At 43.7% G+C, this 23046-nt stretch overlaps 1 protein-coding gene and 1 long non-coding RNA gene across 2 annotated transcripts in view; one reads left to right on the top strand and one right to left on the bottom strand.

Annotated features, from left to right (window-relative positions):
* Positions 1–1196: 1196 nt before the first annotated feature.
* Positions 1197–5225, bottom strand: LOC103160593. Its single transcript, XR_003482004.2, has 3 exons — positions 5071–5225; positions 3153–3239; positions 1197–1585 (listed from the first exon to the last, which is right to left on the bottom strand). It is a non-coding gene; the product is annotated as an uncharacterized LOC103160593 (long non-coding RNA).
* A 49-nt stretch (positions 5226–5274) lies between these two features.
* Gnl2 (G protein nucleolar 2) overlaps positions 5275–23046 on the top strand; it is a 29190-nt gene continuing 11418 nt past the window's right edge. Inside the window, exons 1-7 of the mRNA XM_027399236.2 lie at positions 5275–5465; positions 10269–10353; positions 11267–11361; positions 13026–13165; positions 16580–16764; positions 21866–21932; positions 22738–22896. Of these exons, the coding sequence (XP_027255037.1) occupies positions 5402–5465; positions 10269–10353; positions 11267–11361; positions 13026–13165; positions 16580–16764; positions 21866–21932; positions 22738–22896 (795 nt within the window). The 5' untranslated portion in view covers positions 5275–5401. The remainder of the gene's footprint in view (positions 5466–10268; positions 10354–11266; positions 11362–13025; positions 13166–16579; positions 16765–21865; positions 21933–22737; positions 22897–23046) is intronic.

The following is a 23046-nucleotide window of genomic DNA, read 5'->3' as shown; positions in this document are numbered from 1 at the left end:
AAATCAAAAGGATCACTGGACAGATAGATATCAAAAATAATAAGAAACACACTGGTCCTGGAGAGATGACTTAATATGGGCCTCCAGCCTCCTTGGAGCTTAACAGCTATCTACAATTTGGAATTGGACTTTCAATTCCCACATCAGTGTGTGTGCTCTGAGTACATTTCTCAGGATGCAACCAGGGACTTTGAATTATCTAAACCAGGCTGAAAATGAAAGGCTGTAAAAGGCATCTCAGGTTAAGCGCTTCTCGGGTTGTTCTTAAGCAGCTGGGGACTTCAGGGACCCAACAGTAGGAAGGAGCAAAAGGCTTCTGTTTGTTTTTCCAAAGCTTCATCTAGGGACCTTTCTGAAGACCTCCTTAACCCTGAAACTTGAGCAATGCCAAGAGAGTAGTCTCTCCATAACTTTTCACAGCCTGCCAGCTTGCTAAAATGTTCCTGGGCATTTTAAATTGAAAGTGGAGGCATGGGGCTGGAGAGATGGGCCAGCAGTTGGTCAATAAGAGCACTTGGTGTTCTGGCTGAGGACTGGGGTTTGGTTGCCAGCAGCAGCCACATCAAATAGCTCCCAACCATCTGTAATTTGCAGTTCCAGGGGATCTGATGCCCCTGTGTTCTTTGTGAGCACTGCATACACTGGATATGTATATGCCCTAAACATTCAGGCTGGCCTCGAACTCACAGAGATCTGCCTGCCTCTTCATCTCAAGTGCTGGGATTAAAGGCGTGCACCATCACGTCCAGCTATAAAATCTTTTTTTTTTTTTTTTTACAGAAAGAAATGGAGGGTGAGTTGACCACTGAACCCCTAACTTAACACACCCTGGCCTTATATTTTCTGTTTAGCTGTTCAGATTGTACATAGTGGAGTTTTGTTTGGTTGTTTGTTTTCTACAGATGAAACAAAGCAAACAAATCCCGAAGCCACATGAAGAATCCTTTGATGTTCAGCACCCCCTGCTTTGCCACTTGGACTGCTTTGCATTGAGTAGTAGTCACTCTAGAGTCGGGTTCTCTCTCTCTCTCTCTCTCTCTCTCTCTCTCTCTCTCTCTCTGTGTGTGTGTGTGTGTGTGTGTCTGTCTGTCTGTCTGTCTCTGTGTGTGTGTGTGTCTGTCTCTCTGTCTCTGTGTGTGTGTGTGTGTGTGTGTGTGCCTCTGTCTGTCTGTCTGTCTCTGTCTCTGTTTCTCTCTTTCTCTGTCTCTCTCTTTTTTAAGCAAAGTCTTACCAGGCTGGCCTCAAATTGGACATGTAGCTAAGAATGACCTTGAAACTCCCCACCCCCGACTCTCCTCTCTCCACCTCCTAAGTGTAGATCACAGGCATATAACACCATGCCAGGTTCTATATAGTGCTGAGGATGGAACCTAGGGCTTTACAAATGCTGCACGAACACTCTACTACCTCAACTATGACTCTAGTTCTCTTTTCATGGGTTTGTTTGCTTGAAGATCCGGTCTTCCTGTGTAGCTCAGGCTGGTCATGAATTCACAGCAATCTTCCTTCTTCAGCCTTCTGACTTATGGGATTATAGGCCCGTGGCACCCAACTCTTCTCAGGGAATCTGCTGCCAGTGGGGGACCTAAAGAGGACAATGAAGAGTCTCTGTGGCAGTTCACTGAGAAGCTTGAGGGCACTAAGAGCTAATGGCCTTACAATGGAGCCCTGCCAAAGGATAAGGATCCTGGACTGCAGCTTAAATACAGACATTAGGGCAGAGTCAAGACAGGTTTTCAGAGAGCAATAGAGCCCATTCCAGCCGTCCTCACCTTGGTTCTGCTGCAGAAAATGAGAGGATGCAAGATTGCTGAAAAGGAACCCAGATCTTCATGGGCTGGTGTCTGGTTAGATCATCAGAGAGCCCCAGGGTGACTTTTAGGGAAGAGTTTGCTTTTCAGAGCTGAAACTTCCATGTGGAGCTGGGGATATAACTGTTGCTAGAGTGCTTGGCCAGCACACACTAAGTCCTGTATTTGATCCCCGGCACTGCAAAGTGCATCCTTAATCACAGAACTTGAGAGGTGGAGGCAGGAGAACCAGAAGAAGTTCTAGGTCATCCTCTGCTACATGCCAGGTTTGAGGCCAGCCTGGGCTTTATGAGATCCAGTATCAGCAAAACAATAACAGCAAAAAGACCAAAATTTCTATATATACAAGAATCACTAGGGAAGCTGGGAATATAGCTGAGTAGTAGACTGTTTACCTGGCATGGGTGAGGAGGTCCCAGGTTCAGTTCCCAGTGCCATCAAAGCAAACACTAGGGTCACTAAGACACAAGCACCTAGCTCAGTGGCAGAGCAGTTTCCTAACATGCAGATGACCTAATTTGATCCTAGTGCTGGAGGGAAAAATAAAAGGTAGATTTTTGCTGGTTGTGGCTCACACCTCTAGCCCCAGCATTTGGGAGGCAGAGGCAGGCAGATCTCAGTGAGTTCAAGGTCAACCTGGTCTACAAATTGAGTTCCAGGACAGGCAGGGCTGATGCACAGAGAAACCCTGTCTCGGAAAAAAAAAAAAAAAAAAAAAAAAAAAAGGTAGATGATTTCGAATTTGAACCCCTCTCTACAATACTGAGGAACAGGGAAGCTCTGGGGACAGGTTCAGGAGGCTGCATTTTAAACCTGCTCCCCCAAGGGATTCTGATGCTGGTGGTCCTCAGACCACATTGAAAAATTCTTCTTTAGAAGCAACTGCTGTTTACCCATCTGACACCCACGACAAAATGAAAAGGAGGTTAGGATTCTTGGCTTCCTGTGAAAACACCAGTTTAATATACAGCACAGGTTTTTTTCAGAAAAGTGGTGTTTCTAGCCAGTCTCTGGAGGACTCTTCCTAGCCACACAGACCCGAGGCTATGAGCAGCAGGACTGCTGAGCATGAGGCATGAACCCTGGGTCTGGAGAAAGAAAGAGAGCATTGCATCTGCACTGCATCTGCAGTGTGTTCATGGAATCACCCTGCAAGTTTTCAGGGTAGTTAAATTAGTCTGTCTGCTGTAAAGCTGAGAAACTGTACTCCCGAAGGTGTCTTGCCTCCTCTACTTGCCATACATTGGTGCGGGCGGGGAAGGAGTGAAGAAACAGTCACTTGTATTACAACTGTGGGAAGTAGGATAAACAAAACGCACCCGTAACTTGAGCTTAACTCACCTCCATCATCAGGCTCTTCATCTGCTGGTAGAACCAAGGCTGGTTGTCAGGCTCAGCAAATGCTATTTGAAGGGTTGATAGGTCAGACTGTAAAAGTAGATGGGAAATTTGTACAATCAACATAAACAGGGTAGGAGAGTAGGGGAGAAACAACACACCATATCATCTGGGAAAAGAAAACTCTCTGGCAAGACTTCACAACAGCCTGATTCAAAATTTCATAATGAAATTATGTCTCTGATCAAAGCCTGCATGAGCTCATGGGCTCATTTTTGCCATTCGTGTTTATTCTGGTTTGCACCAAGTTGAGGCATCAGAAACACATTAATCTAATCTTCTCTCTGGGAGGAGGCTCTTGTACCCTCATTTGGGGATCAAAGGGACAGAGTAGAGCAGAAGAGGACCATCTTCATCCCCTCGTTGAATGTTCAGTTTTCTTTGGTTGGTTCTTAGTTTCCTTAGGCACATATGGGGCAGAGTCTTCCTAGCAAAAGTGAGGTTTCTGACATTTGCCCTTGAGGCAAGAAAAGTAAAGCTTAAGGGAAAAGGGAGCTGGGCAGTGGTGGTGCATGCCTTTTTTCCCAGACCTTGGGAGGCAGAGGCAGGCAGATCTCTAAGTTTGATGCCAGCCTGGTCTACAGAGTGAGTTCAAGGACAGCCAAGGCTACACACAGAATCCCTGTCTTGAAAAACAAAGAAACAAAAAAGACAATGTCTTGTTCTATAACCTGGTTTGTACCTCCATATATAGTCCAGACTAGATTAGCCTTGAACTCATGGCAATCCTCCTGCCTCCGCCTCCTTCAGCAAATCCTACCTGAGTGTGCTGCCACCACCACTGGCTCAGCTTCTTGAAGGCTGAGGTTATGGTCTCATGTCACCACACTCAGCTTTGTTTTAGGGTCTGAGGACACAGAGGTGAATGAATGTGCAAGGCTTCCACTTTCCTGAAGCTTATGGCCTAGATTTGTGTAAACAGCCAGTACTCTTGTGAATAAGACCATTTCAACCATCGGCATGCGCTATGAAGTATGACAGAATGCAATAACAGCAAGGAAGTGGTTGATTTAAATCAACAAATCAGGAAAAACTTCTACCAATAAGATAAATTGTTAGATAAACCAAGGACATGTAGTTCAATTTGAAAAGAACAAGTAAACAATGAAAATTTCTTTTTTGAGGTAAGGGTCTCTCTATGTAACTCAGGCTGGCTTTGAATTTGTGACAATCCCACTGCCTTAGCCTCCTTAGATTCTTTAAGTTATCCTGATCAATCAATGCTTGGGATATAAACTAGAAAGTATGTTTATTTCTTTTAATCTGAAATTCAAACTTCAGTGTGGCCGGCATTTTTTCTTGATAGTTTTCTTTTCTTTTTGTTTGTTTGTTTTGTTTTTTGAGACAAGGTTTTGCTCTATAATCTGGACCGGCCCAGAACTCATGGCAATTTTCCCTTGTCTCTGGAGTGCTGGTATTACAGGTGTGTGCCACTATACTGACTTACTTGTTAGGGTTTGCAATCCTATGGACAGATGATATTTGAGCAGGGAACAGACCAAAAGGAACTTGCTATCCAGATTCGGGGAAAGAGTGATTCAGACGGAATATCCGGTATAAATGTCAGAAGGAGGGACAAATGAGGTCAGAGGAAACGGAGCCAGATCACAAGTTTTGTCTGGATGGAAAGGAGTTTGAATCTGTCTCTCTCTTCGTGATAATAAGTCATTAGAGGGTTAGAAGTGTTTTTTGTTTGTCTATTGATTGAGCTGAGGCTTGAACCCGGAGCCTGGTGCTTACTCCAGCCTAAAATTTGTAGGAAGGAGATGGCCTGTTCTGATATTTGCCTGCTGCTGCTGTTGCTGCTGGGCAGCTTTTGGAAGGGTTCAGACGGCAAATTCCGATCAGCTCATGCACTGACCTGAGAAGAGGCTTCTCTCTTTCAGGCGGGACTCACAAGGAGCCCAGGGCCGCCGGGTGCCCTGGGCGTTGCTATGGAAGAGACGCCTGGCGGTTGCTAGGCCAGGAGAAAGCGAGGAGGAGGGGAGGAGGAGAGAGCCGGGCGGAGGCGGAGCTAATGGAAAGCGCCGTGCGTTCTCAGGAAGTCGCTCTGGGCCGCGTGGGGCGCGAGCGGAAGTGACGTCACCCGTGTTCGGGGTCCAACGTGTTTCGCGTAGATCGCTTTCCCGGCTGGGAAGTTCTGAAGTGTTTTACCTCGCGTGTAGCAGAACAGTGTCGGTTCTGTCGTCAGGATGGTGAAGCCCAAGTACAAAGGACGGAGCACCATCAACCGGTCGGCAGCCAGCACCAACCCGGGTACGGCGGGTCGGGCGGAACTAGGCCCCGGGGACCTGGGGGAGGAAGGCCCGGCCTGTGCGGCGAACCCGGGGTGTGGGCACCTACTCTAAAGTCCAGGGACGAGGCCCGCTCGCCTGTCAGCCCTGCGGCCTCTCGGGCAAAGTGGACTCGGATCGTGGAGTCCTGGCACACGCCTGTCATCCCAGCACTCGGGAAGCCGATTTCGAGGCCACCTGGGCTACAGGGCACAGACTCTGAAAACACAAAGTGCAGTAAGTTGACCCAGGGACCTGTTACCCTTGACCTTGACGTAAGTGCCACCCTAGCTTTGACTATGTAAGTGATCCATGGTGGCATTGGCCCTTGGGATCAGATGATGTACAGGCAACCCCACAGGTAAATATGATGATTCCAGTACAGGTGTTTAACACTAGGAAGGCACAGCAGGCATATCTCTGTGAGTTCCAAGTCACCCAGGTCTACATCGTGAGATTCTTGTCTCAAATTTAACAAAACATCATCAACAACAAAAAACTTAGATATGCTCTTGTCTCCGTGGGGCTTGCAAGAGTGGCTGGTCTCAGTATTTTCTTTTAATTTGCATAATTAGGCTTTTAACTAGATTTATGAAAACACTCAAAGAGACTAGAGAGACCACTCGGAGATTAAGAGCTCACTCACACTGTTCTTTTTTTTTTTTTTTTTTCGAGACAGGGTTTCTCTGTGTAGCTTTGGAGCCTATCCTGGCACTCTCTCTCTCTGGAGACCAGGCTGGCCTCGAACTCACAGAGATCCGCCTGCCTCTGCCTCCCAAGTGCTGGGATTAAAGGCGTGCGCCACCAGCGCCCGGCTTACTCACACTGTTCTTGCAGGAGGACCAGAGTTCAATTCCCAGCATCCAGTTCAATTGGCTCTCAATTACCTGTAACTCCAGCTCCAAGGGGTGTGTGATACCTCTGGCCTTCAAGGCATGGTATACACTAACATGCATATACTGACATACATACATATAATTAAAAAAGAAAAGAAAAAAACCTCAAGCACACTGTTTATGTAGCAATACTAAATGGGAATATACAAAAATCCAAGGTTGCTGCATTACTTTGCTATCTTTCATAACAGTATTTAGTACTATTTATTTGGAAGAAATAACGAGGATTGGTTGGTAATTAGTTTGATGTTTTTAAGCAGAGTTTATCAACAGTTTTAAAATACAGATATAAGTCTTGGGGGTTAATAGAAAGAGATATTCAGGGGCTGGGCATTGGTGTCACATGCCTTTAATCCCAACACTCGGGAGGCAGAGGCAGGCAGAATCTCTGTGAGTTGAGGCCAGCCTGGTCTACAGAGCGAGTTCAAGGACAGCCTCCAAAACAATACAGAGAAACCCTGTCTCGAAAAACTGAGAGAGACAGAGACAGAGACAGTGTTCCAGTAGTTTAATTTCCAGTTTCCTCTTGAAATTTAGGTTATGAGTGGCTGGAGAGACTGCTCAGAGGTTAAGAGCTCTTGGCTGCTCTTGCAGAGGACCTGGCTGTGATTTCCAGCACCCCTGATACTGACAGCCATATGTAACTCTAGTTCCAAGGGATCTAATGCCCGATACTTAGTGCTTTTGTGGCACAGGCATTTGGTCAGGATACCCACACATAAAACATAAATACAAATCGAACTATTAACAGTTTAGAAAGGAGGACTAATTATGAGCTCACAAAGAGGGTTTCTAGATGTTCGGCTTCTAAACCCAGGCTTTGGGATTCAGCATAGAAGCCATAATTTGTGTGGAATTTAACACAGTGATGATGCTTTTTATTTTCTAACTTATTTTTATTTATGAGCATTGGTGTTGCTTTTTGGTTGTTGTTGTTTTGTTTTTCGAGACAGGGTTTCTCTGTGTAGCTTTGGAGCCTATCCTGGCACTCACTCTGGAGACCAGGCTGGCCTCGAACTCACAGAGATCCGCCTGCCACTGCCTCCCGAGTGCTTAGATTAAAGGTGCCACCAACACTTGGCTTGGTGTTGCTTTTTAAAAGCATCATCATTTCTTGAAAGTAAAGACTACAAATAGTCCTTTTTATTTTTTAACTTATTTGCTTTTATTCTATGAGCATTGTCTGCTTGCATGTCTGTGTCAGATCTTAGAGTTACAGACAGGTGTGAGCTGCCAAGTGGGTACTGGGAATTGAACCTGGGTCCTCCAGAAGAGCAGTCAGTGCTCTTAACCACCGAGCCATCTCTCAAGCCCCAATAATTCCTTTTCAAAAATATTTATTTACAGTGGGCAATGGTGACACAGGCCTTTAAGCCCAGCGCTTTGGAAGCAGAGGCAGGCTAATCTCTGAGTTCAAGGCCAGCCTGGTCTACAGAGTGAGTTCTAGGACAGCCAGCTCTACACAGAGAAACTACCTTTAAAAAAAAAAAAAAAAAAGCAAGTTCTCTTAACTGCTGAACCATTTCTCTACCCAACTCCTTTCTTTCTTTCTTTCTTTCTTTATTTATTTATTTATTTATTTATTTTTAGGCAGGATCTCAATGCGTTGACATGACTCACTGTGTAGCCAAGCATGTCTTTGAACTTTTAACCCTCCTGGTTTTCTAGTGCTGGAATTACAGGCTGTGCCACAATGGCTGGTTCCTGAAGTACTTCGGTGCAAACCCAGGGCTTTGTGCATGCTGGGCAACCATTTTACCAGTTGAACTACATACTTGTTATGAACATGATAGTTTAGTCAGATTTGTTAAGGATGGGTACTGATCTTGTGTGGCCATTGTAGACTGTGATTGGGGATTAAAAATCAGACGGATGCCAGGACATGGTGGTGCAATCTTTGATCTTAGCACTCAGCAGAGGCAAGCGGACCTTTATGAGTTTAAGGCCAGCCTGGTCTATATAGTGAGTTACAGGCCAGTCAGAGTTAAATCGTGAGACCCTGTCTCAAACAATATCAAAAAGACAAGAGTGTCTGGAGAATGCATGTTAACCCTGCCTGTCTCAAAAAAAAAAAAGTCTAATGGTCATCATAATTAATCCCTCCTACAGTGGTATTTCCAGAGTTCTTGTTATTTTTTGCATTTTTACTTACATATTTTCTTTAGGAAATAAGAAAACCCAAAACTCTGGAAAATTTAGTTTATATAAAGCTGAATGAGAGTTTTGATGGTTGATATTCCAATGTCCCTTTTATCACAGACATTTTCTTCATTCTTCGGTAAGACAAGATAAAACAGGAAGCGTAAGATTCCCAAATTATGGTCTTGAGTTATGAAGTGTCTAGGTGAATGTGCCTGAGCATGCTATAAAGTTGCCTTGTGGGGTTGCTCTGTGCTCCTGCTCAGGATGGTCCTCAAAGTCCTTAGGGTCTGGAGCAGGTGTGGTGGTGCACACCTTTAATCCCAGCAGAGGAGGCAGAGGCAGGTGGATTTCTGTGAGTTTGAGGCCATCCTGGTCTATAGAATGAGTTCCAGGACAGCCAGAGAAACCCTGTCTTGGAAGAAAAAAAAAAAAAAAAAGGTGTGTCTTGGGGGGGGGTGGGCAGAGGGATCTTTTACTATACTACTTTAATTCCTGTACTTGAGAGACAGGCTGATTTCTACCCTCTCCAGTTTGAGGCCAGTGAGGCTACATTGTGAGACTGACTCAAACAATCAAAGAGACAGGTCTGGAGAATGCATGCTAGCTCCAGGATGACTCTTTGAAAATTGACTGTGTGTAGTTTTTTCCTCTCTCTTTTCAGTTTTGCCAATACTGCAGCTCTGCTATTTGTTTGTTTGTTTGGTTGGTTGGTTGGTTGGTTTTTTGAGACAAGGTTTCTCTGTGTAGCTTTTGGAGCCTGTCCTAGAACTTGTTCTATAGACCAGGCTGGCCTCCAACTCAAAGAGATCCTCCTGTCTCTGCCACCATTGCCTGGCCTGCAACTCTTTTTTTAAGATTATTTAATTTGGTGGCTGCAGAGATGGCTCAGCAGTTAAGAGCACTGACTGTTCTTCCAAAGGACTGGAGTTCATTTCCCAGCACCTACATGGCAGCTACTGTCTGTAACTCCAGGATCTAACACCCTCACACAGACATACACACTAGCAAAACACCAATTCACATAACGTAAGAATAAATAAATTGAAAGATTATTTTGTGTGTATTTGTGTTTTGCTTGCACGCATATATACATGTACATTATTGTGTGTGCCTGGTGCCTTTAGAAGCCAGAATAGGATGTTGGGTCCCCTAGAACCAGAGTTACAGAGAGTTGTCAGTTGTCCCATGAGTTTTGGAAACTGAACCCCAGTCGTCTTTTTAAAAAAAAAAAAGCCAGTGCTCTTAACCACTGAGCCATCTCCCCAGCCCCCATTGTTTTGTTGTTGTTGTTCTATTTTATTCGTTTGTTAAACTGAGACCCAGATTGGTATCCTTAGTGGCTGAGCGCACTGACTGTGATCAAATGCTTGTGTTTAAATTCTGGCCGTGCCTATTAACAACCATATGACTCAGTCTCTTAGTCTGTAACCAAATGTGGACATACCATATCTCTTTATGTGACTGTTGTGTGGATTGAGATGAGGCCTTTAGTGGGGACAGCATGGTGCCTGTGATGGAATTAAAACTGGTGATATTAGCATCAGGTTGTCATTCACAGTTCTTCTGGAAGTTAAGTGGGACTCCAGCTTTGGCATACCACATTCTCATAGTCATTTTTTGGAGCAGCATACGAGAGACATTCTTTTGGTGAGGATAGCGTAGCTAGTTGAGTAAGCTGTTTGGTGTGTTTTAAACAATGATTGTACATACCATTGTTAGTTATCAAATGGTTTATTGTCTGTTTCTAGATCGAGTACAGGGAGCTGGAGGCCAAAACATGAGGGACCGGGCCACAATTCGGCGCCTGAATATGTACAGGCAAAAGGAGCGCAGGTGAGCATTGGGCACAGCCAGCCTTTTTTTCCCTTCATGCCCTGGATTTAAAACTGAGACTTGGTAAGCTCCTGTTCCTACTGCCACTTTCTCCAAGTAGGAGTAGGATGCCATTTCATTTGAGGTTGCTGTGGTAATACAGTTAAAGGCAGGGTAGTTGATGGTGAAGCGGTGATTATTTCCTAAACATCCCAGCAAGTGGTCATCCTGTTCCTCACGCTCATCTCCAACAATGTCGAGTCAAATCTCAATTAAGTACCCATCAGATATAGTACAGAGTGTATAGACTGCTTACGAAAACTGCCAGGAAACTTGACTTCTAGAGCCAGACTTCAGATCACAGCATTGTGGCACTAGGATGCTCCTCACAGCCAGGAGTTCTGCTGAGGCAGCCTCCACTCCAGGGACCTGCTGAGAGTGGCATTTTGCTAGCTGGTTTTAATTTGTTTGGTAATTAGATTCATCTTCTAAAAGTTGTGTGTAAAACACAAACGTCAGTAACCCAACCTGCCTTTGTCGCCTACTTTGCAGTTTGTTTTAGAATTTTGAGTTCCAGGATAAATCACCCTCTACTTAAAATTCATTTAAACCAGCCTTTAAATAATTACCAAAAAAACTCAAGTATGTGATTTTTTTTTTTTTTAAAGCAAACAAACAGTAAATGGATTTTTAAACATCAGCATTGTTACTCATCTAGCAGAAATCATTACGTGCTCTGTTGCAAGAGGTTAAACGGCTTTTGGGCAATCTGTTTCAAATGTAGAAGGACTTTTTGTTTACTGAAGTCTGTATTTCATGATCATCTTAAATCCCCCCAAAGTCCTTTTGATGGAAAGCATGTTCTGTAAGCCAGCCTGTGCTGTTGCTGCCTTCCTTCTGTCGTCAACCTAAATCTGTTATTTCCTCAATTTAGGAACAATCGTGGTAAAGTGATTAAGCCACTGCAGTATCAGTCGACTGTGGCTTCTGGCACAGTGGCACGAGTGGAGCCAAATATTAAATGGTTTGGTAAGTGTCGTCCTGTACTCTACAAATGTATGCTGAATGGAAAAGACCCAAAATGTTGAAATGCCCAGAAGAAGGTTTTGGTGAGTGAGACAGACAAGGTTGTGAAAAGGAAATAAAGAGTACCTATAAGGGGAAAGGAGCTGGGAAAGTGGCGGACTCTTCACACTGTTCCTTTGGAAGAGAGCTTCTTAGTTGGAAGTGAGCCCATGTGACCACAAAGACAGATAGGACCGTCCTCTGTTCACCTCTTCATTTCTAGTTGCCTGAGAAGATGGCTGTACAAGAAGTGGCCTTGCAGGTGCTGTGGTCCCTGTACCTTGCAGCAGGGTGGATGTCCTTTATTGGTCCTTGCAGGAGTGAAGAGAGTTTCTCCAGTCACAGGGGGATTGGGGCTTCTTTGGGAACTCCTGCTTTCCACTGCAATGTGTAGTTTGTTTGCCTGGCATCTGACCTCTGTGCTAGGTGCAGGTAGCCTTTGCCTTTACTCTATTTAATACCTTTGGATGGGCTGCCCCCTAAGAACTGAAGCCAAGAGTCAGAGGTATATGCAGAGCCTAGGAGCTATGGCCATTATTGCAAAAGGACATAAATGTTGATGTATATGAATGTCAGAGAAGACTGTGGAGGGTGTTTTACCATGGAGCTGGGTACTGGGACTCCAGGTCCAGAGTATCTGAATTTGGAATCAAGTTATGTGTGTGACTGGAGATAATTTTTAAGTCTCTGGCCCTTAATTTCCTAGTTTCTAAAATGGAAATAAGAAAGGTACCATCTTAAGATGGTTGCAGTGAGGAACACCTGTATTCCTAACACTTGGGAGATGGCGGCAGGAGATCAGAAGTTCAAGACTAACCTGGACTACACGAAACCTTGTCTCAAAAAAGAAAAGAAAGAGGGCCAGTGAGATAGCTCAGTGGTAAAGATGGTTACCCCAAGCTTACCTGATGGTTACCCCAAGCTTCCCTGAGCTCTGTCTCTGGAACCCACATAGTGGGAGGAGGAAAGGAAATAACTCCTGCAAGTTGTCCTCTGATCTCCACACAGGTGCTATGATGCTCCCATCATAAAGAAATTTAAAAAGAAATTCATGCGAAGCACTTAGCATAGTGCCTGGCAAGTAGTGTGAGTCCTTTGTGCTGTGTCTGCATGTGCTATTTTGTTGACTTGACTGCTTTCTTTAGCATCAAAGGTCTGACATTCTTCAGGTATAGTTGTCTTCTTGTGGGTGTCCTGAATACCTTAGTATTCCCTGCAAGCCCTCTTAACTCTGAGTTTTGGGGTTCCCTTTCTGTCTGTGTGAATGATATCTGTGATTGGCTCCAGGTTTCTTTGCCAGGACTGGCAGGAACTAAGACATTTGTCTAATCTCAGTTCTATTCAGTGATATTTAATTTTTGGTTTCATCCAATCAGGAAGTTGGGCTGAGAAAAGTGTTGAAATCCATGTGTGTCTGAATTGGTGGGCGGACCCTTAGAGGGTGAGTGCAAGAGAGGCACATTTCCCTCTTCCTGAGTTTGCAAAGAATTACAAGGAGTGGATGGATGTGCAGGCACTTAGGTAGTTGAGAATGACCTATTTGGCCTTCACTGTGTCAGGGAGAAGATGAGTGCAGACGCAAAACCAATCTCCTTATTAAATGGCAATGTTCTTTATCTGTGAAATAGGAAACACTCGAGTGATCAAGCAGGCATCATTACAAAAATTTCAAGAGGAAATGGATAAAGTTATGAAGGATCCATACAAAGTTGTCATGAAACAGAGCAAGTTACCGATGTCTCTTCTACATGATCGAGTCCAGCCTCATGTAAGATGAAGCGCCATGTTGGTGGTAGGGTTTTGTGGGCCAGCTCTGGGCAGATGCCACTCTGTCTTTGGCTTTCGTAAGCAAGCAGCAGTGGGAGTTTTGTGAGACTTACTTGCCTCCTTTGTCACCCTTTGTATGAATTGAGTTTGGCCCAGGAGGTGTACCACTGTGGATCCAAAGAAGGCTTTGCAGTGAGGCCTGAATTTTAGTCTTCCCTTGCCCCCTTTTCTGTTCTTAGTTGGCTTTCTCCCTGAACCTTAACTTCCCTGCCATAAAGAGAACTTGTGTTTTTGCATGTCTGGATACAGCTGAAGCACCGTGAGTGCTTGGCTAGTGAGCAAGCAGCACCCTGCCTGATAAGGCTGAGGAGATGATAGCTGTTGGTAATGTCATTTGTGTTTGTGAGTGCGTGTCTTCACATTCATGTGGAGACCGGAGGACAGCCTCTGCTGACATTTCTTCAGGCACCATCTACTTCCCTTTTTTCTTTTTGAGGCAGGTTCTCTCACTGTCCTAAGTAGGCCAGACTGGCTAGGAGGGCCCTGGGATTGTCAGTGATAGTTCGTTGTCTCTGGGGTGATGTAGAGGGAAGATTCAGATGGAAGGAGTCCTTCAGTGCTGTATACTTCCCAGCCTGTGTGAAATCCTTGGAGGTTGTTTGAGCTGAAGGGGAGGGTGCTGTTCAGATAATCCATTGATGGAGCTTTGCAGTACGGTAAGGGCTGAGTCTGGCCAGAGTGGAATGGGTTCACACAGAACAAAGAAAATGGTCTAATGTTTGCCTGCACGTTTTTAACTTGCGTTGAATAATTCCCAGAAATAGCCAGCGCACATGCTTCAGTGCCAGTCTGAGGAGGGGAAGAAAACACTGACATGCATACAAGGATTAAGCAGTTCAAAGAAAAGTGTTTACTTACAGAACAAAAATCAAAAGCAAAGCTGCCTATTGCCTCAGGTTTTGTCAATTATGTTCTGTTTTATGAAGGAGGACTAGAAGAATGGCACCTATTAGTGCAATGACTGTTTTCTTTCAGGGAAACATATGAGCGTAATTCATGAACCACAGACAAGTTGCTCATTTCCCTTGTTCCCTTTGTCTCTTCTCCCTAAAGCCATCTTCTGACCAACTATTGAATCCCAATTCTGGGAAGAACAGAGGTTCTATTGTGGATTTATTGCTTTGTTGCTTGTTTCAGTTGTTCCTCGCTCAGATATCTGATGTGTGGTATGAAGGAGTTAGCTTATGTTTTTGTTGTTGTTGGATTGTGGTTTGGTGTTTTTTTGTTTTGTTTTGTTGTTGTTTGGTTGGTTGGGTTTTTTGTTTGTTTGGTTTGTTTTTGGTTTTTCAAAACAAGGATTCTTGGTGTAGCTTTGGCTGTCCTGGAACGTGCTCTGTAGGCCAAGCTGGCCTCAAACCCACAGAGATCTGCCTGCCTCTGCCTCCCAAGTCCTGGGATTAAAGGTTTGCCCCACCACCCGGCCTAGCTTGTATTTTAATGCAGGAAAATATTCAGAATAAGTGGTGGGCTTTCTGTTTTGGCTTTGAAAACCCTATTTTAATGCGGTGACTATGGCATGGTACGGACTCTAGTTCTGAAATGGTTCTGCACAGGGTAGTCAAATCAGATATGTTTTAACTTTTGCTCATTCAGTTCTTTGTGTTAGATGTATTTCTCTAGCAATGTAGTAGAGATGGTGTAACTAACTTTGCATCTGTACTTTATTGTATAGTATTATAGTAAGCTTATAAGTTCAAAAACCACAGGCTTCATAGGTTATGAGGTTTTTTTAATATTTAATATTTATTTTATTTATTTATTTGGCTTTAAATCCCTTAATATTTGATTGTGTGTGTGTGTGTATGTGATGTTTGTACATGTAAGTACAGGTGCCCTTAGTGGTTAAAGGTGTCAGATCCCCTGGTATTGGAGTTATAAGCCACGTGATATGGGTGCTAGAAATTGGACTTGAGTCCTCTGGAAGAGTAGTATGTGTTCTTAATTGCTGAGCTATCTTTCCAGCCCAGTTAGATTTCCAAGGATAATTTTCGCTCATGCATGATTTTTAAAATTGATATATTGTGTGTGTGTGTGTGTACTCAAGTGTGTGCCATCACGCAACTTTGAGAAATGGATTCTCAGCTTTATTCAATCTTGATGAGGTGGGGTCTCTTGTTTCTGTTGTACTGTGTACTCTAGGCCAGCTGACCTGCAAACTTCCCAGGCAAGTCCCTTGTTTCCACCTCCCATCTCCCTGGGATTACAGATTCACACCACTATATCTTTTTATGGAACTTTCTACATGCCTTCTAGGGATAAACTGGGACTTTGCTGAGCCCTCTCCCCAGCCCAGTCATACTTATTAACTTCAGAACACATTGACACAGAAAATGCTGTTTTCCTTGTGGAGGTTCTTCAGGTAGAAGATAGCAAGGGAAAATACACTAAGAGGTCAGTGAGTCCAAGTAAACGTTGCCCACTTAATGACCTGGGGAAGTTGGAGGATCAGTGGTTGTTAGGAACACATGGGGCTGTTCCATCACTCAGGACTTCCCTAGCTCGCGCTTACCCAGGACTTTGTACTACGGTGAGGAAGGTGTGGTTTTTGTTGTGTTTTAAAGGAGTCTCTGTAGTCTCTTAACATGCTGTTACGTGGGAGATCCTAACTCAAACTTCGACTTTTATCCTGCTTCAAGAATTCCTATGCCTGTAACTCCTTTACAGGCGCATCAAGTTCTAGTTAGGATCAGGTTCCTTTATCACATCTAACCTATTATTTTGGACTTTTGCTAGATGTTTTTCATCTGAAGAGTTTCCATGTGCATTTAATAAAAACGTTACCTAAATTAGGGAGAATGTTATCTGAAACTAAAATGCATCTTATAAAACAAGCAATTCCTTTTAGCCATGAGAGAAATTAACTTCCAAGAAAAAGTTGGCATTTACAGTTGGTTTAAAAAAGAAAAAAACACACACAAATTTGACTGATTGTCCTTGACAAAACTTGTGAATTTGGCAAATTTTATGCACTTGGTTTGAAAGCTCCAAAGAAGGGTCAGAAAAGATAAGTTAGTTTTCATCATTGTAGCCTTGATTACATTTGACTGGAGTCTATGATGGGTGAAGGAAAGTGGAGTTTGGCAAGTCTTGCATGGCTGTTCATACTTGGTGTCTGTGTTACCTTTAGATTCCTGCAGGGAAGCTAATAGTTCATTCCTGCAGAAAAAAAAAAAGCCCTTGTGCAATTTAAACGTGCATTGCAGATTTGAAACCAGACTGGGTCTGTGCTCTCGTAGGTTTTGGTGTGGTCTGGAAAAAATAAGTGCAGACACCTTTCCCCAGGTGGTTTTAGCTTTTTGCTTTGGCCCAGTGTTTCCTTTCCTAAATCTTAATTGTGCTTCTCCTTTGTCTTTAGAATGCAAAGGTCCACATTCTTGATACTGAAAGTTTTGAAAGTACATTTGGCCCAAAGTCACAGAGAAAGCGGCCAAACTTGTTTGCAAGTGATATGCAGTCCCTTCTAGAAAATGCTGAAATGTCTACTGAGAGCTATGACCAGGGCAAGGACCGTGATTTGGTGACGGAAGACACTGGTGTAAGGTATGCATTTGAGGGTCTCATCTTTGTTGCTATGCTGCAGAATGTTTTCCCTGAGCCCTTTGTGCTGGTGTGGGGAATAGTGATGGTGCTCACAAGTGGTTTCCTCATACTAGAGGCATCAGTGCAGTGGAGGCCAGACCAAAACTAATTCCACATGGCTTCATCACCTCTCTTCATACCTCTCTGCATTCCCAAGGAAAAAGGAGCAGTATTTTCTTCTTCTTCTTCCATATGTCAGTGATGTGCACTGTCATTTGAAAATTACAGAATGTAGTTAAGTTGGAAATTGACACTGACTTCCAGGGTCTCTAGACCACTTCAGTTTATAGTTGGTCATCTTCTATGACCCTCCAAAGATAGCATGAAAAGTGATGAGCCTGCATAAAGGTTATGGGGTAAGTTTGTTAAAATTAGTATCGTTCTATTTTGTGTATTATATGTGTGGGTATTTGAGTACCACAGTGCATATGCGGAGGTTACAGGAGTTGATTCCCTCCTTCTCTCACATGGGTCCTGGGGATCTGACTCAGGTTGTCCGGCTTAGAGCAAGCATTTTTACACACTAAGCCATCTTGTTACCCCCAGCTTATTTTTTTAAGTTATCACACACAGTAATGGTTTTCATTATGGCATTTTCATATGTATGTGTCCTACTTTGTATAGTGCATTGTTTTTATTTTCATTTAATATTGTTTGGGAGAGGAAGAGGAAAAGGAGAGGAACGATTGTAAACTTCATTCTCGTGGGGACTCATATGCTGAAGATGACAAATTACCGAAAGGGATTCCCTGCACCTCTCTTTTGTGAGGCAGGGTTTACTATTTAGCCCTGGCTGGCCTGGAACTCGCTATGTAGAGTTATTCCATAGCCTCAAACTCACAGAGATCCTCCTGTCTCTGCCTCCCAAATGCTGGCCTTAAAGACATGTGCCACCACACCGAGCTATTATAATTTTTTATTTACAAATATACCTTTTTCAATAGACTTTCATTGTAGCAAGCTTTCCTGGTTTCCTGTTGGATAGTTGTGCTGTTCCTAGGTTCTCCTGTGGTCATCAGACACTGAATCTTCCTTATCCTTAAGGATTACTGAGAGGCAAGCTGGGCCCAGTCGCATACCTTTAATCCCAGCACCTGGGAGGCAGAGGCAGGTGGATCTCTGTGAGTTTGAGGCTGCCTGGTCTAGGTTTACATAGTGAGTTCCAGAATAGCCAGAGCTACATAGTGAGACTCTGTCTCACAAAACAAACAAACAAACAAACAAACAAAAGAACAAAAATAAAACCAAAAAAGGATTACTGAAAGGCAAGTCATGATATCACATTAAAGGATATGCCGCCTTGTCTTTCACAAAGGCTTAGTTTCTCTTGGGCAGTGCTGGAGAACTGTTTCAGTCCTTTAACAGTGTGCTGGGCAGGCAGGTTTGACCGTCTTACAGAAATGTGTGGACTAAGACCACAGTGGTGTTACCTCATGGCTGATGCCACCCCATCTCAATAGAGATAAAAGCAGGCCATTTGAGATCAAACCGAAAGAAGTAGCATATTTGTTTATTCTTAGAGTTATTTGAATGTCTGTGTGTTTGTGTTCATGTGGAGTGTGTGTGTGTGTGTATGCACATTGACAGAGGTCAATGTGAAAGATCAACTTTAAAAAAAAATTTAATGTGTGTGGGTATTTTGCATGCCTGTATGTCTGCACCAAGTATGTATTTGGCACCCACAGAGGCCAAAAGAGGGCATTGGATCCTCTTTAACTGGAGTTTAAAGATAGTTGTGAACTGCCATGTAGATACTGGGAATTGAACCTGGGTCCTCTGGAAGAGCGGCCAGTGCTCTTAACCTCTGAGCCATCTCTCCAGCCCCCAGCTATTGTCAATTGCTCTCCACTTTTTTTTTTTTCTTTTTGAGACAGTATATCTGGTACCTGAAACTTGTTGATTGCTTAGACTAGCTGGCAAACAAGCTCCAGAGATCTTCTTGTCTGTGACTTCCCCTGAGCTGAGATTACAGGTACACCAGCTTTTTACCTGTTTTTTGGAGGGATCTGAACTCAGATCCTTCAAGCTTGCATGGTAAGCACTTTGCTGGTAAGCCATCTCTTAATTCCTCTATTTGAACTTTTTTTTAGTGATCTATTTTATTTTTAATTATGTGTGTGTGTTAGGGGTGGTATGTGAGTACAGATGCCTGCGAAGGCCAGAGAGAGCATTGGGCTCCTGGATCAGGAATTATAGGCAGTTGTGAGCCACCCAACATCCAGGTTCTGAGAACTGAACTTGGGTCCTCTGTGGGAGTATTACATGCTTTTAACCACTGAGTCATCTCTCCAGCTCCCAAAATTAATCTTGTTTTGCTTTGTTGAGATAGGTTCTCTCTGTAGCTTTAACAGGCCTGGAACTCACTCTGTAGACCAAGCTGTCTTTGAACTCACAGGGATCCACCTGCCGATGCCTCCTAGGTACTGGGATTAAAGATTCATGCCACCACTGCCTGGCACACTCCTTTCTTCCTTCCTTCATTCCTTCCTTCTTTCCTTCCTTTCTTCCTTTCTTCCTTCCTTCCTTCTTTCCTTTCTTCCCTCCCTCCCTCCCTCCCTTCCCCCCCCCTCCTTTCTCCTTTCTTTTTTTCTTTTGGATAGGATCTCACTGTGTAGACCAGCAGCAGGCTGGACTTGAAATCACAGAGATCAGCCTGAGTTTGTCTTTCAAGAGCTAGGATTACAGGTGCTTAACATCAAGCCCTGCTCACTGCCTGCTCCCCAAGAGCAGTGGCTCTGAGAACCATCTGTCCTGCTGTCTATTCACTGCAGAAGCCAGAGTACATTCACTCTCCTGCTTATGACCAACTGAAACCACCACCAAGTATTTGGGATCATAGACTGACACTGAAGCAGTTGGCTACTTAGACCCCAAAACAGATCAGTCATTTGCTATCATTATGTATCATCCTTTTAAAGCTGCCCCAGTTCTTTGGCTTACCAACTGAACTTTTCTTTCTATCCAGTCCATCTATTGCTTTTTGTTTGTTTGGTTGGTTTGGTTTGGTTTGGTTTTGGTTTTTCCTGACAGGATTTCTCTCTGTAGCTCTGGCTGTTGTCCTGAAACTTGCTCTACGGACCAGACTGCCTCGAACTCACAGAGATTCACCTGCCTCTGCCTACTGGGTGCTGGGATTAAAGGCGTGCGCCACCACCGCCTTATTTGTTTGTATATGCATGTGTGCCGAAGTGTACTTGTATGATCACAGGACAATTTGTGAGTCAGTTCACCTTCTACCATGTGGCTTCCAGGGATCAAACTCGGGTTGTCAGGCTTGGGAGCAAGTGGTTCCCCCCCCCCTTTTTTTTTTTTTTTGGCTTTTTGGCTTTTTGGCTTTTTGAGACAGGGTTTCTCTGTTGTTTTAAAGCCTGGCCTAGAATTAGCTCTGTAGACCAGGCTAGTCTCAAACTCACAGAGATCCGCCTGCCTCTGTCTTCCAAGTTCTGGGATCAAAGGCGTGCGCCACCACTGCCCTGCTATTTGAACTTTTTTGTGGGCTTTGTTGTTATCTTCCTTCAAAAAGTAGAGAAGATAATTGGGAAAGACAGACTATTTTTGTTTCATTTTCCTTCAATAAATGTCCTTTAGGCTAGTAAGTAAGCAATTAGAAACTATCAAAAAAAAAAAAAAAAGTGTCTCTTGAGAGCTGTGAAGCGTAGATTATGACACAGGGCCTGCCTGTGCCCTTTTTAATTCTTGGTGACAATGTCTAACTAAAGCCATGCCTTTTTTTCCTTTTTATTTACTTATTTTTTTTTATTGTAGTAACATACAGGTGCACAGTCGTCAATCATTGATATCGTCTCTGATAGCCTCATCACCCTAATTAGACAAGTCTAGCTGTGGATGAAGGGAATCACATGTTATCTGTCCTTTTGTGTCTTGCTTATTTCATGTGGCATGACACCTTCATGGTTCACTCAATGTCAAGGCAGTGTGTCAGAATGTGTTTCCTTGGCTGGGCATTGGTGGTGCACGCCTTTAATCCCAGCACTTGGGAGGCAGAGGCAGGAGGATCTCTGTGAGTTCGAGGCCAGCCTGGTCTCCAGAGCGAGTGCCAGGATAGGCTCCAAAGCTACACAGGGAAACCCCATCTCAGAAAAAAACAAAAAAAAACCAAAAACAAACCAGAATGTCATTCCTTTTATTTATTAGTATTCTATTTTTGTTTTTGAATTTTTTGTTGTTATTTTTTGTTTGTTTGTTTGTTTGTTTTTTGGTTGGTTGGCTGGCCTTTTTTTTTTTTTTTTTTTTTTTTTTTTTTTTTTTTTTTTTTTTTTTTTTTTTGAGACAGGGTTTCTCTGTGGCTTTGGGCTTTGGAGGCTGTCCTGGAACTAGGTCTTATATACCAGGCTGGTCTCGAACTCACAGAGATATGCCTGCCTCTGTATTTTAATTATTTTTTAATTGTTATCTTACTGTGTTTTGCTGGGACATATGTATGTGGACCACATGTATACAGTGCCTGCTGAGGCCAGAAAAAGGTTTTGGATCTCCCAGGGCTGGGGTAACAGACAGTGGTGAGCCAGCCATATGAGTATTAGAAAATGAACTTAGGTCTTCTGCAAGAGCAGTAAGCACTCTGAACTGTTGAGTCATCTCGAACACCCTACCTTTCCCCACTTTTTAATACAGGGACTCACTGTGTAACGCTGGCTGGCCTGAAACTCACAGAGCTCTGTCTGCCTCTGCTTTCATGGTGCTAGAATTAAAGGTCTGTCTCCTAGCAGTGGCCTTCCCTTTCAAAGTGGACTTTGCAAATTCACGCAGATATTCTTCCCTTTGATATATTTTGGGTTTGGTTTGGTTTGTGTGTGTGTGTGTGTGTGTGTATGTGTGTGTGTGTGTGTGTGTGTGTGTGTGTGTGTTTTCATTTTTGAGACAGAGTCTTAAGTCTCAAGTCCTTGCTGGCTTGTAACTTAGTTGTGTAGATCAGGCTGTCTAATTCACAGAGCTCCATCTACTACCTTAGGATGGCTGCAATTATAGGCGTGAACCACCTCCATTTCCTTTAAATCTTGATGATGTTTCAGTTGCTCATTTCTGGTCCTTTCTTACCTAGAAATGAAGCTCAAGAAGAGATATATAAGAAGGGGCAGTCAAAAAGAATTTGGGGAGAGCTCTACAAGGTAAGACTCATGGCGCTCACCGAGCAGCTCCTTTGACTTTATGAGCTTGTAGACAGTAACTGACCAACTGAAGCGCTCGAATAAAATAGCACTCTGCTGCTGGCTTCACTTTCTTTACTCCATGAAGGAACTGTGATGTAGCCTTGTGCATACTGCCACAGTGCTCGAAAGGAAGAGCACTTGTGTTCCGTGTTGCCTGTGAGTCTTCTGTAGACTACCCATTAGGCTGATGCCCACATGGTTAGTGCTGCATAAGAATTGTACGGTATCCAACCTCACTGTCCCATTCTGTAACTGAGAGCATATGTCTGGGAAGCGTTACTACCTTAGCTAGCTTGCCTCACTCCTTGGGGAAGGGAAGAAAGGTTTTGTATATACTCCTGAGTACTGACCTAGTGCTTTTGAACTGGCTGCGCCTTAAGTCTGGGGTGGGGGAGGGACGACAATATTATTAGGAGTTCCAAACATGGCCATGTAATTAAACAGACACAATAGGAAACTAGTACATAAAGTAACTAGGCAGATTTAATTTTCTGTAAAATACACAAAGCCATCTGTAATACCTAGTACTTGTGAATCAGATGGGTTTGCCCCAAGCTAGCTTTCCTATTTGAAATCTGACAAGTTTTGTATGTTCTTGGAATGAAACACTTTTGAATTCTGATCAGATGGCACCCACCCAGTCTCCTCACTAGATTCTTTGCAGTTCCCTCTAAATGCCATTTTGTTCCTTTGGGCTCCCTTAAATGTCCTCCTTCATTTTATATGTACTGTAGCCAGCCGTGTCTGCCTCTTTGATTTGCAGGTGATAGACTCATCAGATGTTGTGGTTCAAGTTCTTGACGCTAGAGACCCAATGGGCACTCGTTCCCCTCACATCGAAGCTTACTTGAAAAAGGAAAAACCCTGGAAACACCTCATTTTTGTACTCAATAAGTGTGATCTTGTTCCAACTTGGGCAACAGTAAGTTCAGTTTGTGACCTAAAACCCATTTTAGAAGCCACTAGGGCAAACCTTTCACTGCACATCACTGCATAGTTTCTCAACACCGTATTGAAGTGTCACACTCTTGGGATTGTAGTCACTGGCATGTCCTTATGAAAAGAGGGCTAA

This window comes from Cricetulus griseus, chromosome 2 (genome assembly GCF_003668045.3).
Source record: "Cricetulus griseus strain 17A/GY chromosome 2, alternate assembly CriGri-PICRH-1.0, whole genome shotgun sequence".
Lineage (NCBI taxonomy): Eukaryota > Metazoa > Chordata > Mammalia > Rodentia > Cricetidae > Cricetulus > Cricetulus griseus.
This window is presented reverse-complemented; position numbering and strand designations above follow the sequence as displayed.